General features: G+C 43.9%; 1 protein-coding gene and 1 long non-coding RNA gene across 8 annotated transcripts in view; one reads left to right on the forward strand and one right to left on the reverse strand.

The window, feature by feature from the left end:
* Positions 1–4,018: 4,018 nt before the first annotated feature.
* Positions 4,019–5,263, reverse strand: LOC138760910 (uncharacterized). Of its 2 annotated transcripts, none has more exons than XR_011355965.1 (3): positions 5,225–5,263; positions 4,924–5,135; positions 4,019–4,254 (listed from the first exon to the last, which is right to left on the reverse strand). It is a non-coding gene; the product is annotated as an uncharacterized lncRNA (long non-coding RNA). The 2 variants fall into 2 exon arrangements; XR_011355964.1 differs by lacking the exon at positions 4,019–4,254 and adding an exon at positions 4,272–4,779.
* Positions 5,264–5,379: 116 nt separating this feature from the next.
* LOC138760909 (cobalamin binding intrinsic factor-like) overlaps positions 5,380–18,730 on the forward strand; it is a 33,832-nt gene continuing 20,481 nt past the window's right edge. For 2 of the 6 annotated variants that reach the window (XM_069932212.1, XM_069932218.1), the window contains exons 1-2: positions 5,381–5,746; positions 15,741–15,840. In XM_069932212.1, the coding sequence (XP_069788313.1) occupies positions 15,774–15,840 (67 nt within the window). In that variant the 5' untranslated portion in view covers positions 5,381–5,746; positions 15,741–15,773. Of the gene's footprint in view, positions 5,747–14,402; positions 14,456–15,740; positions 15,841–18,730 lie in introns of all 6 variants that reach the window. The other 4 variants (XM_069932213.1, XM_069932214.1, XM_069932216.1 and 1 more) reach the window with 4 other exon arrangements.

Raw genomic sequence — 18,730 nt, forward strand, 5'->3', positions numbered from 1 at the left:
CAACCCAGAGGAAGAAGAAGAGGAAGAGGAAGAGTACAGTGAAATAGAAGAAGAAGGGAAAGGCAAGATAAAGGATTTACTTTCTCTTATTAAAGAATACATGGAGTCATTTAAAGAATGGCAAGCGCAGGAATTTGATGATTAAAGAAGAATAATAAACAATCTTTGGCTTGGCTTCGCGGACGAAGATTTATGGAGGGGGTAAAAGTCCACGTCAGCTGCAGGCTCGTTTGTGGCTGACAAGTCCGATGCGGGACAGGCAGACACGGTTGCAGTGGCTCCAGGGGATAAGAATATCCGAAGGCTTGCCAGACCAGTAGAGTGTGTAGCCCGCGCCGCGTTCTTGGAGGCTGCCTACATCTGCCAGGCGGACTTCACTGAGAGCGGCTATGTCGATGTCAAGTCTGAGGAGTTCATGTGCGATGAGGGCAGACCGACGTTCAGGTCGGTGGCTGTCAGCCTTGTCTAGCATGGTTCTGATGTTCCAGCATGCTAGCTTGAGTTTGTGAGCATCTTTTGAGGGGGGAGGACGTGGAGGGGGAGGACGTGGGGGGGGAGGACGTGGGGGAGGGAGGACGTGGGGGGGGAGGACGTGGACCTGTCCTCGGGCCTGCGCAAAGGAGCTTTTAGGTGGAGTGCAGTGTGCGCAGTACTGGCCCGACCCTTTACACCCATGGTTCGTGTGCCGTGGCCAAGCAAGCTGGGACGTGGCAGCGAGATCCTTGGGTCGTAGGTTTTATATCGGAGTGGCCTTCTCCTATGCAGGTTTCTTACCCGGGCTGGAGGGGCCTGCCTCCCCTCTTAGGTCGGTCCATACTGCCTGGACTGGGGCCGCCACCTCCCACTCTCTGCCCGGATCGGGGCCTCCGCCTGCCTCACTCGACCGAGGCCGGGGCCGCCGTCTCCCCCTTGCTCCTGCCCGGATCGGGGCCGCCTCCGCCTACCCTTCGCCCGGACCGGGGCCGGGGCCACTGCTGCTCTCCCTGTGCCCGGACTGGGGCCGCCGCCTCCCACTCCCTGCCCGGACCGGGGCCTCCGCCTGCCTCACTCGACCAAGGCCGGGGACGCCGTCTCCCCCTTGCTCCTGCCCGTATCGGAGCCGCCGCCGTCTACCTTTCGCCCGGACTGGGGCCGGGGCCGCTGCTGCTCTCCCTGTGCCCGGACTGGGGCCGCCGCCTCCAACTCTCTGCCCATATCGGGGCCTCTGCCTGCCTCACTCGACCGAGGCCGGGGCCGCCGTCTCCCCCTTGCTCCTGCCCGGATCGGGGCCGCCGCCGCCTACCCTTCGCCCGGACCGGGGCCGCTGCTGCTCTCCCTGTGCCCGGACTGGGGCCGCCGCCTCCCACTCTCTGCCCGGACCGGGGCCTCCACCTGCCTCACTCGACCGAGTCCGGGGCCGCCGTCTCCCCCTTGCTCCTGCCCGGATCGGGGCCGCCGCCGCCTACCCTTCGCCAGGACCGGGGCCAGGGCCGCTGCTGCTCTCCCTGTGCCCGGACTGGGGCCGCCGCCTCCCACTCCCTGCCCGGTCCGGGGCCTCCGCCTGCCTCACTCGACCGAGGCTGGGGCCGCCGTCTCCCCCTTGCTCCTGCTAATATCACAATGAAGTAAACAATACAGAAGAGAAAATGAATAAAATATAATGATAATCAAAAAATTTGTAACAAACATGTACATCAAACTGCAAAAAAAGGAGAACGAGGAAACAAATGGTAAACCTAAACAAAAATGGGAACAAGATCTAAACATAAAGATAAAGAAGGAAACATGGGAGAAGCTATGCTCCGGAACTATGAGAAATACAATAAACATGAGGTTACGCATGATACAATATAACTGGATACACAGGCTATACATCACACCTCAAAAGTTAAATAAATGGGACCCAACAGTATCAGACAAATATTTTCGCTGTAAAAAGGAAACAGGAACAACAATTCATGCAATTTGGATATGTGAGAAAGTGGAAAAATTTTGGGAAGATCTAAACCAGATATTAAATAAAATCACAAAAAGCAATATGCCAAAAAACCCAGAGATCTTCCTCCTAAGTAATATAAGAAACAAAGAATTTGGACTTGATTTGGATGGAGCACAAAAAAGATTTGTTATGATAGCCCTAGCAGTAGCAAAAAAATGTATTATGTCAACCTGGAAATTAGAAAACAACTTGAGAATACAACAATGGTACATAGAAATGAATAAATGTATTCCATTAGAAAAAAATAACATATAATTTAAGAAATAACATTACAATATCCGAACAAATATGGGAGCCATACAAGGGAGTGAGGGAGGGAGGGAAGGGAGGGGGAAAAAGGGGGAGAAAACGACACTGTATATATTTAAGAAGAAAAATGTCTGTATGTATCTTGGTCAATATGGTTTATAGTGTGAAAAATAAAAAATTTAAAAAAAAACAAATGGTAATTGACCCCTCAAAGCTCTGATGTTCAATTAATAAAAATGATAGAAAAAATATATGATCTAAACTAACAAACATTTTAATATTTTAAGTTTTAAGAAAATGCAGAATATAGGATTCAATATAATGACAATACAATATACAATAATACAATATAAAATCAAAGAAAAACATACATAAGGTCCAAAAAAAATAAAGAGGAGAGTCCCTCTTCTCCCTGCATCCCCTCCCAAGATTCAAAAGGAAAGGGGACAGGTGACAGGGAATAGAGGGAGATAAAAAGAAAGAAAATAGAAAAGAAAAAGCAACAGGAGCAAGGTTCAACATCTCAGAGTCACATCATTTTTACAAGTTTTACATTTCTAAAAAGGAATATATCAAAATATACAATCTAGGAATTTAAGTCATCTAAATAAGGTTGCCAAATTTTAACAAACATACTATATCTATTCCTAAGACTATAAGTAATTTTCTCAAGGGTATACAACTTTGCATTTCCATGTTCCAATTATCAATGTGAAGTAGGGAATCAGATTTCCATGTTACTGCTATACATTTCCTGGCTATTGAGAATGCAATTTTAATAAATTTAGATTTACTTCTGGAGAAGTTAACTTTTATAACTGCCAAATTCCCCAGAGGAAACAACTCTGGGTCGAGAGGGAAGTTCACCCCCACAATTTTTGTCAAAACCTCCCCCAATTCTATCCAAAAGAGTCTTAATTTCGTGGATAACCAGGTGGAATGTAAAAAGGTATCCACATCTATACCACACCCAAAACACCTATCAGAAAATTCTGGTTTATTTTTATGGATCTTTTGAGGTGTGAGATATAATTGGTGCAGAAAATTATAATGCATCAGTCTATATCTAGAATTAATTAAGGTTGTCATATTATCTACACACAGATTTGACCAGCATTGTGGATCGATTACAATGTCTAAAATCCGATTCCCATCTCTCTCTAGGTCTATGTAGTCCAGGTTTTGGGCTTTGATCTTGGATCAGAGCATATATATTAGAGATAAATTTGGTTGCCTTCCCCTTTTGAATTAGAATTTCCATGTCGAGCACATTGGCAGGATCATTAATGGTCTCCACTTTTCCCTCAAAAAGGATTGCAATCGGAGATAGCAGAAGAATGTGTTGTTAGGTAAATTAAACTTATAAGGTTTTTTTCCAATGGAATACATTTATTCATTTCTATGTACCATTGCTGTATTCTCAGGCTATCTTCTGATTTCCAGGTTGACGTAATACATTTTTTTGCTACAGCTAAGGCTATCATAATAAATCTTTTTTGTGCTCCATCCAAATCGACTCCAAGTTCTTTACTTCTTATATTACTTAGAAGAAAGATCTTTGGACATAAATTGACCTCTGATGATTATAACAATCTTCGATGCACCTGGTACCATGTTGGTAAAACTAAATAAAGTAGCCTGACACCCGAACCTAATAGTAAAAATTAGAAGTTAGGATGCCTTAAAGCAATAAGATACAATAATAAACAAGAAAATGTTCTGTAGCATCAATAAAAATAGTTGACATTAAGGGAAAAAAATAATAAAACATATCATATTAAAATGGGTTTAAAAACATGAAAAAAATTCATAAAAACAGGTGCCACATTCTATCAAATTTATTATCGGTATCAGTTAGAGCACATCTTCATCTTCTAAGTTTAAACAAGTTAAAGTTTGGCACATCCACTGGAAATCGGTAGTTGGAGTTGAATCTTTCCACCTAAGCAAAATAAATCTTCCAGCCACGAGTGTCATGAATGTAATAACATGGCAATCAGATGACGACAGATGTCTACCTTCCATCTCTAAAGAAAAGCCATAACTGGTAACAGCTAAAATTATAGACAAAGTGTTCAAATTTTCTTTTCAATAAGATTCCAATGCCAGGAATTTCGTCATCTTTAATCATCTCTAAGTTTTTTACTCAGAGAAGGGTAGGTACCTGGAATGAATTGCTGAGGGTGGTGGTGGAAAATATAATGGGACATTAAAAACAAACTCTGAGATAGGTACATTCATGTAAGAAAAGTAAAGGGTTATGGATGTGAGTTAGGGAAAAATTAGATTGTTGTGGAGGTGGTATATAGAACATAAGTCAACATAACATTGTGGGGTAAAGGGCCTGTACTGTGCTGTAATGTTCTATGTTAACTTTCAAAAGAGCTGGTTCATAATAGGTACATGAGAAAGTTTAACCTTTTAATGATGAAGCTTCAGGGTGGCACAGTTAACAAGCAAGCAGTGTTCGAATCCGGCACTGTCTGTAAGGAGTTTGTATATTCTCCCAGTGTTGTGTGAGTTTCCTCCAGGTGCTCTGGTTTCTTTCCACTCTTCAAAAACAAACGGGGGGGGGGGGGGGGTTGTAGTTTAATTGGTGTATTTGAGGTGTGTGGGCCAGAAGAGCCTGTTAGCATGCTGTATGTCTCAATTTAAAATGTAAGAGTTGCAGGTAATTAATTTAAATTTGAACCCACCTGGTTAGCCACAGTTCCCATAGAAGTACTGCGAGTTTATCCTTTCTTCACTCTCCAGTGGCTTAATGCAGTGTTGAAAGAGTTAACTCACCTCCAAATAGTTTTTTTTGTCAAAACCTCCAGGTGCAGGAACAGGTGAAACCAGTTGTGAGACAATGTGGAAGCAGGAAGAAAGCAAGAATGTCTCCATGACAGATAGCAATACCAAGGTCCTGGTGGGAACATCGGAAGTCAGGGTCTTGGTGATACATGTTCAATAATACCAAAAGACTGGAGTTGCAGGACAACAGGCTTTTAATACCTTAAGACTTGGACTTTGATCCTGTTCTGGCCCAATCCCAGGACATGTACTGAGGGAGGGACTTGGCTTCCTGCCTTTATTAGAAGATTCCAGGGGGTGGAGTCACTTAGGGAAGGTGGGCCAGCCATACATATGAACGAAATATATACACAGTGCCAGTAACCAACTGTACAGTGGTGAATCACCATACTTGGTGTTGACGAATCTTTGCGTTGCTGGTATTTGTGTGAATCACCACAGGTCTGTCCTTGGCTGGGACAAGTTTCCCGAGAGGTGTCGTTGCCGCATCCTCCACCCACAACCTGCCACTTGCCAGAGAGAGAGTTCCCTGAGACAACAAAGTCTTGGTGTACTGACCACCACAACAGAAAATTTCACAGCAACTGGTGAATAAGGAAACTGAGAAAAATCACTTCACAGAAACTGGCCTCTTGTTGTCACAGAGTGGTGGATGAACGCTGGGTGACAGGAGAGAAAACGAACTCTGGGTGACAGGAGAGAAAACCACTTTGCCTCACACAGGTCAGAGATTTGTTGTGTTCCAGGGCATAGGGAGAGAGAACTCTTACAGCAGTAGAGAAAGAGGGTGGAATGAAAGAGAGGGAGAGGAAAAGATGAGAAAGAATGGAGGGAAGGAGGGAGAGGAGTCAGGAAAGGGGGATAAGAAAAGGAGAGGAGCAAGAAAGCTTGAGGGAGTGAGAATAAGAGAGAAGGTAAACAAGAAAGCAATAGGAGGAAACAGAATGAGAAAGAAGGAAAGGGAGAGAGAAAGGGAGGGAAAAGAGGGTTGGATGGAGAAGGAGAGGACAGTGGAGAGTGGGGAGGAGGAAGGGTAGGATGTTAACATTGGGTGGGTTTGCATGGTGAGGATGTGGTTAAATCTGCTGGAGTCACACAAAGCTGGACTTTCTTCATATGGCACAGGTTGGCTTTGCCTTTGCAGAACCGGGGCAGCTTAGTGATGAGGTATTAGCGATGAGGATGTTATCCATTGACAATAACTGGACGTGGGAAAGCATGTAAAGTGGGAAGACAGGTGGCAGAAGGGATGGCAGAAGGGATGTGCGGTTAAATGTATAGGATCAGAGAGACTTGATCCTTGGAGTTTCAGCCCAACTCATCCATGTTGACTAAATTGCTCCCTGCTGCCACATTTGCCGGTTTCCCCTTAATCCTCTCTCTCAGGTATCTGTCCAAATATTGCAATTATTCTCACCTTAACTTGTCAGCTTGTTCCATATTTGCAATATGATCTGTGTAAAAAGTTGCCTCTCAGATCCTTTTTGAACCTTTCTCCACTTACCTTCAATCTGTGCTCTCTAATTTTAGACTCCCTTCACCCCCCCCCCCCCACCTAGGAAATATACTGTCACTAGAAAAGCACCAGAACTGTGGATCCTGGACTCTCCAGCCAGCAGGGAGAAGCTGGAGGGACATTATGGGTCAGGCAGCATCTATGGAGAGAAATGGGGAGTCCACATTTCAGGTTGGAACCCTTCATTGAGATGGGTAGAGTAGGGAATGGGTCTAACAGGAGGAATCCTGAGAGAGCCAGAATGGGCCAATTGGACTTCTCTGTGCTATGCTGACTCCTTGGCCCTGTGACTCCACACCTTTCACACTGTAGGTCTTCGAGGTCCTGCCTGGAGAGCACAGGGTGATAGGACTTTACTGGGGGCAGAACTTTACTGGGGGCAGGCACGGTTCCGGACCATTGATATAGAGGGGTGAATTCAATTCCTGCAGCAGATGGGGAACTTAAATGTTTTCATCTGACTCCGGGATTGAAAGAACATTCCTATCAGTCCTCCAGGAATGCAAGGCTGTTGTCCTTGCAATCTGCCTGTGTGATGTGCATGGACCCAACCTGTGTGTTGTGCGCAGACCAAGCCTATATCATGTGTAAGGATCTCAGGTTTGCTACTTGTGCCATGTTCTAGTGAGGTTAGTAATAGGAGGATAATGCAGCTTAATGTATGATTGAAAAGATGGTACAAGAGAGTGGGCTTCATATTTCTGGATCATTGGGATCTCTTCCAAGGAAGGTGGGACCTGCACCGATGGGAGAGTTTGCATCTGAAGTGGAGGGGTCTCGTATCCGGGAAGGTTTGCTAGTGCCGCTCCAAGGAATTTAAACTACATTTGTGAGTGGTGGGGGATCAGGAACCAGAGTGCAAGAGCAGAGAGTAAAGTGGTTAAGGAAAAAGATGTTGTTAGGCCTGCATACAGACAGAATCAAAAGGTCGTGAGTGGTGAGGATAATGTTCTGATTTGATTCTATTTCAATACAAGGAGTATTGTAGGAAAGGCAGATGAGCTTAGAGCATGGATTGGCACATGGAATTATGAGATTAAGGCCATTAGTGAGACTTGGCTGTAGGAAGGGAAGGACTGGCAGCTCAATGTTCTGAAGTTCCATTGTTTCAAATGTAATAGAGGGGGTGGGATGAAAGGGGGAAGAGTGGCATTGCTCACCAGGGAAAATATCATAGCTGTGCTAAGGCAGGACAGTTCAGAGGGCTTGTCTACTGAGGATATATGGATAGAACTAAGGCATGGGAAAGGGTTGACCACATTAATGGGATTGTGTTATAGACCACCCAATAGTCAGCAGGAATTGGAGGACCAAATCTGCAGAGAGATAGCAGACAGCTGCAGGAAACATAAGGTTGTGATAGTAGGTGATTTTAACTTTACACATATTGACTGGGACTTCCATACTGTAAAAGGGCTGGATGAGTGTGTGTTTGTCAAATGTGTTCAGAAAAGTTTTCTAAATCATTGTATAAGGATCCCAAATCGAGAGAGTGCAATACTGGATCTCTTATCAGGGAACGAGCAGGACAGATGACAAGCATGTGTAAGGGGAACCATTTGGGTCCAATGATCATCATGTTTTTTTTTTCAAGTTAATTATGGAGAAGGATGGTCTGGTCCTCGGATTGAGATTCTAAATTGGACAAAGGCCTAATTTGAAGGAATGAGAAAGGATCTAGTAAATGTGTATTGGGACAGATTGTGTTATAGGAAGGGTGTGCTTAGTAAGAGGGAGGCCTTAAATCTTGAGAGTACAGAATTTGTACATTCCTGTCAGCATTGAGGCAAAGTTAATTGGCACAGGGAACCTTGGTTTTTGAGGGATAGAGAGGATCTGATTAAGAGGGCGTCACAGCTAGCATAGCGGTTAGTGCGACGCTATTACAGTGCCAACCACCTGAGTTTGAATCTGGCACTCTCTGTAAGGGGTTTATACATTCTCTGTCTCCGAGGGGTTTCTCTGTATGGTTTGGTTTCCTCCCACCTTTCAAAACATGTGGTGTTTGTAGGTTAATTGGGTGTAATTGGGCAGCACGGGTTCATGGGCAGAAGGGCCTGTTACCATGCTGTATGTCTAAATGTAAACATTTAAGGTGTGCAGTGGGTAAAGGAAACAATGAGCAAATGAGGTACTCGAGGAGTATAAAAAAAAGGAAGAAAAAATTTTTAAAAGAAATCTGGTTCAGTGGGTTCACAAAGAAGCAAGTCCAGACACAGGCTAACAAGCAAAGGATGATTTTTATTGATCACACAGGGAAATCAGAATGGGGAGTACATAAAACAGCACTTGATACTAAAACAATGTAGGTATTCACATCTGATACAGTGATGTCTAATACCAGTGGCCGCCAACTCTCTCTCACTTTATTACACACGTGAGTAATATTCGATAACTAGCACACTCTTACAAGACACTTTCGGTACCCTGTACCAAAGGGGTACAATTCAATGCAAAGTATCCCCACACAATACTACAGTCCTGCTCTAAGTGTAGTGCACATCTTACCAATGACTCCTCCAGCAATGTGCACAGTTCACAACCTGGCGTAGAGCAATGTTCATAGTCAGGACCAATGAGCAAAGAGAATGAACTACTGCAGTTTTACAATGCAGTAAGCTGGGTAATCCGGCCCAGGTAATCAGTAAATGATTTAAAGGGGCCAACGGTCAGGTGCTCACTAATAGGTGGGCAGAGTCCAACCTTGATTGGCAGGTGATGCAACTTCCGACTTGGTTCCAGGCTGAGATGTCACGTGAACCTCCTCAATCCACATTCCCACCAAGTTCCAGGTGAAGAGGCCACATGATGCTCCACAATCCACACTACAAGTGGGCGAAAAGAAGACACAACCATGCTTTGGCAGTCAAGATGAAGGAAAATCCTCAGGGCTTCTACAGATATATTAAGAGCAAAAAAAAATAGCAAGAGGCAAGATTGGTCCTCTTGAAGATTAGAGTGGTTAGCTATGTATGGAGCCAGATGGGAAAGATCTCAAATCAATTTTTGCATTGTATTAATTCAGGAAGCAGACGCAGACTCTACCCAGGCCTTTCCGCTCAGAGGCTTTGGTGCCCCATACCACGCTGAGATGCATTCTTGGTATTCAGGATGGGGAGACTTGTGGCGAGTGGTGTACCTCAGGGATTGGTGCAGTGTCCATTGTTGCTCAAAAATCTGGATGATAATGTGGTAATTTAGATCAGCAAGTGTAATACTTTGGTATTAAGATGAATATTAAAATAATTTAAAAGTATTAAAGTGAATTAAAACACAAAATGGAAGCCTGATGCTTGAAAGACTAAGGGTGCGCAGTGAATGGGTTACGGTCTGGTATGACCTTTGGAGGGCATCAGCAGATGACTTTGGAATGCAGGGAGCCAAGATAAGAGATGTGTTTTTGCTGAGTCTAAAGCAAATTGTGTTCTGAAAAGGTTATTCAACCTTGATGCAGGGATATAGGGAGGGGGGAAAAAGGGTGGTTGCTTGCTGCTTTATTTAGGATCATGTACATTTGTGACTGATGCAATCTTTTTTCTTACCTGTTAAAATGTATCAAATCTTTGGACATCCCTTTGTCCAGCAGAGATCCCCTGAGACTGCTTTCAAGTTTGTGAAAGCAGGAAGGGCTGTCTCAGTCATCTTAATTGATCAGGGTTCTGTGTGGTTTGCCGTTTTTGCATCGAGAAGTGACGGAAACAAGAACAACATTTGGCAACCCAGCCAAGAGTCCAATTGAGAAGTGCTCACTGGACAGTGTAAGTGACTAACTGAGTGAGCCAGCACCCAAAGATGAGAGAATGGGCCCATGGGACACTTTCCCAGTTCTCCTCTTAAGGTGTCAGTCCAGCTGGTTCCCCTCCTCCAACAGCATGACTCTGACGGGCTCCAGAGTATGCAGAAGGTAGGGCTTGAGGATTTGCCCAGAGAAGGTCGGCTCGAGGTTTTACTGATAGAAACAAGAACAATCTGGATGATAATGTGGTAAATTAGATCAGCGAGTGTCATACAGATGACACAAATATTGGGGATGTAGTGGACAGCAATGAAGGAATTCAAAGCTTCCAGTGGGACCTGGACTAGCTGGGAAAATAGCAGATGGTATTTAATGTGAGAAGTGTAAGGTGTTGCACTTTTGGAGGACTATCCAATATAGGATATACACAGTAAACGGTAGGGAACTGAGGAGTGCAGAACAACAGATGCATCTGGAAATACAGACATGTACAGTAATTCTCCGAAAGCTGCATCACAGGTAGATAGTAAAGAGAGCTTTTGGCACCTAGGCCTTCATAAATCAAAGTATTGAGTAAAGGCATTGGGATATCAATAAGATTGAAAGACTGTTGAGAAAATTTACAAGGATGTTGGTGGGATTTGAAGAAATGATCTTATGAGAAAGGTTGAATAGGTTAGGACTTTATTCCATGATGCATGAGAGAATGGGGGGAGATTTAATAAAAGAATACAAAATTATGAGGAGTATAGATACCGTAGAATAAATGCAAATAGGCTTTTCCACTGAGGACAGGTGAGACAAGAATTGGATGACATGGGTTAAGGATGAAAAGTGAAATGTTTGAAAGGACTGCGAGGGGGAACTTTTTCACACAGAGAATGGTGAGAGTGTGGAATAAGCTGCCAGCTGAAGTGAACATTTAAGAAAAATGTGGACAGCTACATATGTGGGAGGGGTATGGAGGGATAAGATCAGTGGGTCTAGTCAGAATAATCATTTGGCATGGACTAGATAGGATAAAGGGCCTGTTTCTGTGCTGTGGTGTTTTCTGGTTCTATTGAATCACCCTGTGCGTTGCACTGGGACCCCGCCTGCAAGCCATACAAACTATGCAGCTGCTCCTGTAGTCCAATAGCTCACTTTCAATTAGTGGATGAAATTGGAAGCAAATTGGTAATCAGAGAGATTCAGCCTAGACAAAGGCCCTTCAGCCCATCACATTCATCCCCTTTACCAGCACTTGACCCACACCTTCTAAGCCTTGGTGATGTAAGTACTCATCCACAAATTTCTTAAATGCATTGAGAGGCCCTTTCTCCAGAACCCCTCAGTGCATTCTCCACACTCCCACCATCCTCAGGGTGAAAATAAAATCATTCAGATCCCATAAATTCTTCTCCTACTCCTTCATCTGAATCAACATCCTCTCGATTCAGATGTGGAGAAATATTTCTTGCCTTTTACCTTATCTACATATGTAATGTTATATACTTCTGACAAGTCCCCCTCCAGCCTCCTCTGCTCCAACCCAACCAGTCTCTCCACATAACTGAGATACTCCATCCCTGGCAACATTCTGGAGAATGTCCACACCCTCTCCTGTGCAATCTCATCCTTCGCACAATTTGACAGCTAGAACTGCACACAATACTCCACCTGAAGCCTAACTCATGGTTAATATTGTTTTAAATTTAAAGTTAAAACAATATGAACGTGGGTCCATGCCATGCAATTACACCCAATTTACCTGCAACTCCTGGTACATTTTGAACAGTGGGAAGAATCCGGAGCACTCGGAGAAATTCCACACAGACACGGGAGAGCGTACAAACTACTTACAGACTGCACAGGATTTGAATCCCAGTCCCAATTTTTGGAACTGTAACAACATTGAGCTAACCGCTATGCTAACTGTGACGCCGTGTTCTACCACAACCTCCCTGGTCTTATAGTCTCTGCCTCAACTAAGGAAGCCTATTGTCTAGTACACTTTCTTGACCACCTCATCTTGTTGTTCTGCCACCTTCTGGAATCTTTGCAATTATTCCTCAATAGTCACCATTACTCATCCATTCATGGTTTATAGACCACTTCACACTTATCAGGATTAAGTTCCATCTGTCATTGATCTGTCCATCTTTCCTACTGATCCATGTCATGCTGCAACCAAGGACTATTCTCTTCCATTTCCACAGCTTCTAGTTTCATGTCTTCTGCATTCTTATGAATCATACCTCCAACATTTACACCCAGACCGTTGATTTTTCCCCAACAAAGCCAGCCAGAGGACATGGGTTTAAGATGAAGGGGGAGAGATTTAACAGGTACCTGAGGGGCAATCGTTTTAGACAGACAGTGATGGGTGTAGGGAGCAGGCAGCTGGACCAGGTGATTGAGGCAGGCACGGATTGCAAAGTTCAGAAAAAAACATAGAAAGGATGGGTTTAGTAGGATATAGGCCAAATGCAGGTAGATAGGACTAGTGCAGGTGGGTTATTTTGGTCAACAAAGGCCGCAGGACTTGTTTCAACACTTTATGACTCTTTGGCTATCATGATCAACCCCTCCCTTTCCAAGTGTGGATTAATTCTACCCTTTGGAGTGCTTCCAATACATTCTGCACAGGTGAGATTAGGGCCTGCCTTGTCCCTGATTATCCTTGCTGTTCTTCTAGGATAAAGGAACCACATTTACTGTCTTCCAGTCATCCGGCATCTCACCATTGTTTTTGAAGGTTTTGAACATCTATGTCGGGCCCCAATAGAATCTCATTCCTTGCCTGTCCGCACATTGGGATACATCTTATCAAGTCCACTAATCCTTGAAGTCCCTTAAGACATCTAATGCCTTGTCCTTTTTAACAGTAACCATCTACAGTTTCACCAGCCCCCTCCTTGCATTCTCCAACTCTGGCGCCTTTCTCATCAGTGAATGCAGATATATCCTTTAGGACCTCACCCATGTCTGACCCCACTCTCAGGTTGCCCAGGTGGTCCTACATGGATCCCATTTTTCCCTAGTAGGCGCCAAACTAACTGACTCAGTTGTCCAAGTCGCTGTATCCTCTGAAAACTCGATCTGATTCATTCACTGTGAAGCTGGAAAAGCCTTTTTCCTTCCCGAAGGACAGTCAAACTTAGAAGTGTTTTGCCAGATGCATGACGTTGTTGGGTCCCTTTGTATTTCAAGATTGAGCTGAAAGCTGAGAAACAGCTTCTTCCCATGTGCAGTGTGAATGCTGAACGACCAAAGGAATTGCTCACACTAACCATCTGAGACTCTCATATTCATGAAACAATATTTATTTATTCAGTTGTAGATATGAATATTTTCCCTGCATGTGTATTGTTTGTCTCTATGTGTGTTATGTCTGGTTGTGTGTCTGCATGTTTTGCACAGAGGACCAGAGAACACTGTTTCGTTGGGTTGTACTTATACAATTAGATGAGAATAAACTTGACTTTTTATTTGTCAACCCCATCAAAGATCTTGGGTGGCTAATCAGAAACTGGCCGAGCACGGTTTTCTTGTTGCCATATTAACATATTGTCTTAGAACAGAACAGAACAGATAACTTGTGGGACAAACATGTTGTCCTTAATCAGTCAGCATCAGTACACAATATTATTTAATGATCCACATGGTAATTTTATTGAGTTGCCTGAAGTATATAAACTCTCAGCAGATCTGTGTGACATTACGATCTGAAATGTTAAGTTTTTTTTTGGTCATAAACAATAGAATAGACTAAACAGGCCTGAACTACTCAAGTGTTGAATATGCAGTACAGTGGAAGTGTGAAAGGATGCTGGGAGGGGGAGATTGGGTGAGTTCTATTGAAGGAAATATTCAAATCACCATCGCATGATAAATTCCTGGGCTGATTTTATCATTGAATGGTTATGGAATAATGAACTAGCTCTCAATTATACCAGTACAACTGGTTTACTATCCAGTGAAGTATGATGCGGTGATGTTACACAACCAGAGTTAAACAAGAAAATCTGCAGATGCTGGAGTCAAGTGCAGTACACAAAAGTGCAGCAAATCACACAGCTTCAGGCAGTCAACATTTTAGGCCTGAGCCTGAAAATAAAGGTTACCTTTTACTTCCCCTTGAATAGATGCTGCGTGACCTGATGAGTTGCTCTGGCACTTTTGGGTGTTACACAACCAGGTGAGTTATTCAAAGGTTTGGACTAACAATCCAGATCCCATGTGGAGCAATGCAATCCCCAGGATTGGAGGCAGTGACGGGTGAGGTGGCACTTGCTGTCAGTCCTCACATTAAATGAAGGGATCGTGTTCCAACTACAACATCCAATACTCAAACCAGGTTCTGGGCCCTGACCATTAATCTGTATCAAACAACAACAAGCTGCATTGATACAGCACCTGATTGGCTGCATATGTGAGAACGTGGGTGCAGCAGGATAAGGGACAGGGCACTTTAACTGAGATCATTGTTGCCTTGGTGCCCACTGAGCTCTGCCCTTCGACCTGGGGAGCAAGAATACATCCTCACTGTCCCCCCCAAGATAAATTGCAGCTTTTCCAAATTGATCTGTTTGCCCTCCCTTCCCCTCGAGCCTATCCCCATACAATCCCCTCTGCATGCTATCCTGGACTTTGAACCTCAACCTCTGAAAACTGTTGACCCAGGGCCTCCTATCCCTTCATTTCACTGCAGATACACCTCAAGGCTCTGCCATTAAATTCTTGTGATCCTCCATGGCCAACGCTCGAACCTTCTCTCCACACATCCTCTTTCACAGGTGCAAATCTAACCAGGCCCAGTTGTGAATCTAAATGTAGGTCAAAAATACAGAACTCAGTTTGATTTTAGTTGTCACCTTATCCCTGGTGCAGTGAGAAAGGTTCTTCCACGAATGGTCCAACAGGTCGACTCTAACATTCAGATGTATGGGGGAAAGTGAGCAGGGGCTGACAGGCTGACCTGGAGACTCCAGTGGTTCACTGATGTCCTCCTGCAGTGAACCTGCTTGATGCTAAATGTTCCTGGTGAAGGGCTCAAGCCCAAAACATAAATTGCCTTTCGCTTCCTATGGATGCTGTGTGACCTGATTGCATTCTCCACCACTTTTGTGCATTGCGGAGAACCTGGTTGGCCTGTTTGTGACTCTATTCCACACCAATGGGATGCACTCCTCATTCACCCCATTTGGTCCTATCACAGCTATAACACAAGGGAATAGTTGATAAAGGGCATCTTTGCCATCAAGGATTGGAGTTCAAATGGCAGGAAAATTACTGAGAGTTAAGGCAGTGTGGAAGGAGAGAGTTGGACCAGACTGTGCTGCAGGCCAGTCTTCAGTGCTGGGGCTCGACATGGTAGTATGGTAAACCCGGGCACACATCACAGATTACGTGTGCACAGACAGACTGACAACTTCCGAATGTGTTAAAGTTCACTCTGCTATTTTCTTCCTGTTCATCAACAGTTAGCGTTTGAAACAAGAAGTTTCTGTTTGGCAATGTACATATACAAAGTTATCATCTTCCTTCTTCTGAATGCCTTTGGACATTCCAGTCAGATCTGTTGTAAGTAACCACTATTCACTTATATTATCCTCGTGCAGCTGTTAGCGCAACGCTATTACCACGTCAGCAGCCCGGGTTCGAATCCACTGCTGTCTATGAAGAGTTTGTACATTCTCCTCATGTCCAATGTGGGTTTTTTCCATGTGCTCTGGTTTCATCCCACATTCCCTAAACGTATGGGGCTGGTAGATTAATTGGATGTAATAAGGCAGCACGGGTTTCATGGGTTGGAAGGGCCTTCTACCGCGCTGCATCATTAAGACTGTTAAAATATCAATGAGCCTCCCATCCTCATGTAGGATATCAGCTATGAGCAGGGAAAGCTGAGGTTGTGGTAGCTGCTCTGCTCTGAGCCTGTTCCTCTTCTTTCCCACTGTAATGAGGCAGAATCTGTTCCTCTGAATAGTTTGTGTATCCCTGTCCATTAACTACTAACACGAGTACCTGTCTGGCCACAGGCAAACATCCTCCCCAACACTTTTCTCTTTATTTTCCTACCCCTATTCCCCTCTGAGACCTAGTTGCTGCTGAGTTTTCAGATGCAGTTCAGGCTAACTTTTCAACACTCTTCTTTCTTTTCACTCTCAACACGTCCAGGTCATTGGACCTCTCCTAACTGATGATCGTTACCCTTGCTCCATTACACGCCACCATAACTGGCCCACGTCACTCCCTTCCCCAGTTGAAGGGACAGAAATACAGGTGAGAGGCAGAAAGTACAATGAGAGGCGTTGAGAATTCTTGTGGGTCCAGAGTCACACAGTTGTACAGCAAGGAAACTGGACATGTAGTCTTTGCCATCCAAGTTGTCTTTCTAGTCCCATTTGCTTGTATTTGTTCCATATCTCTTGAAACCTTTCCTACCCATCTGCCCTTCTAAATTACTTTTAATGTTGTAATTAGATTCACCTCTACTGCTTCCTCTGGCAGCTTGTTCCACATACCTGCCTCCCTCTGTGAGAAGCAGGTGCACTTGGGTCCTTTTTAACCCCGTGTGACAAAGTTACCACTCTTTCTCCTCTCATATTCAGTCTATGCCCCTAGTTCTAGACTTCCCCACTGCAAGATAAAGACTGAGTATTCACCTTACCTGTCCACCACATGATTTTATAGACCTGTCACATTGCCCATCAGCACCTGCCTTAATCCTTTTGGTCTGATTATCTTTTCTTTTGCAATTATGCAACTTCTTCCACTCACTCACAAGCTTGCAAAATTTTTTAAAAACTCAGGTAAATGAGAAAATTTACAAATGCTAGAGACTAGTGCATGAAATTGCTGGAGAAACCCAACAGGTCATGCAACATCCTTAAGAAGTAAAAGGCAGTCAACGTTTTGGGCCTGAACTCTTCTTAAGTTCCTTTTTACTTCACATGGACATTGTGTGACCTGCTGAGTTTCTCCAACAGTTTTGTGTACTGCTAAAAATTATTCAAACTCTTCTGGTTAAATCAATCACTGAAGCAAGTGAATAAATTTGAACCACAGTGATCACAGAAGAATATTCAGCCGATCGAGTCTGGCCCAGCTCCCTGCTGAACTATGCCTTCTCTATCCCTGATGATCAGGAGAACCTGGACACCTTCCTTGTCTGAGTCTGCGTCGTCCTTATAGAAAGTGAATTCCATTCTTTGGAGACATTCAAGTTTATGATCATCTGACTGCACATATACAATCAGAAAAAAGAGCATTTCTCCAGATCATGGTGGAGACACATACAGAGCACATAATAATCACAAATATACATAAATAAATGAATATATATATTTTGGAATGATTTACTCAGTTACAGTTTTCAATTTCACAGCATATCAGAAGAAGCTAGTTCCCAGCCTGGGAGTCCTGATTTTGATGCTTCTGTATCTCCTTCCTGTAAAAGATACTGTGTGGTTGATGAAAAGGGTCCTCAATAATTCTTTGAGCCTGATTTTAGCAATGCTCCTGGTGAATGTCATCAGTTAAAAAAAAGCACACCCCAGTGATCTTTTCAGCTTCTGGTCCAATGCTTCCCTCCCATCCCTATATTCTGTGCTCCAAGTGATGGGAAAGATGACTTTGCCCTCCTCTGACTCATCTCCTCACAACCTTCTTTGTCTGAGCCAAGTGACCTTCTCTTCACAGTTCACCTTTAGCGCTGAAGCTCCTCATCCCGGTAACTGGTCAGGTAAATCTCTCCAGGACTTGACCAACATTCTAATGTGCAGTGAGCAGCGTTGAATCAGCCCTTCCTTGCTGCTTTTGTGCTGTATCCTTTTTGAATCCTACTTGCTTTACCAATCAATCTATCTTCCAGAGATCTATGCACAGCAATTCCTGTTTCTGTAATGCTCTCTGATTATAATAATGTCTCTGATCTTAATCCTGCTTCTTTACTCCCAGAGAGCCATGGAACAATCCAGCATAGAAACAGGCCCTTCAGCCCATCTAGTCTGTGTTGAGCTATTATTCTAACTAGTTCCATCGGCCTGCACCCAGACCATAGCCCTCTCGTCCATGTACCTATTCAATATTTTCCTTAAATATTGATATTGAGCCAAATTATCACTTCAGCTACCACACTCCCAACACACTCTGCATGAAGTTCCCCCTAATATTCCCTTTAAACATAACAATCCCCTGTTCTTGTTCAATTGCATAATGGAGGATTGGGAATGATGTTGATTTTAATACAGTGTAATATTGATGGATGTAAATCCACCCTTTGCTTTGGGATCTTGCCCCAGTAAGGTAGGTTAAAATTAGCCCTGTAAGAACCGACACCATTTGTCAGGTAACTTAATAAATTATCCCACATCACGTGTGACAACTGAACAGTGGCTGGTAAATAAATAAACTTCTATGCTTTTTTGTTTGCTCTGAATGGCGATGCTCCAAGTCTAAGATTTTATCT

The sequence above is a fragment of the Narcine bancroftii genome, chromosome 4, assembly GCF_036971445.1.
Source record: "Narcine bancroftii isolate sNarBan1 chromosome 4, sNarBan1.hap1, whole genome shotgun sequence".
Classification (NCBI taxonomy): Eukaryota; Metazoa; Chordata; class Chondrichthyes; order Torpediniformes; family Narcinidae; genus Narcine; species Narcine bancroftii.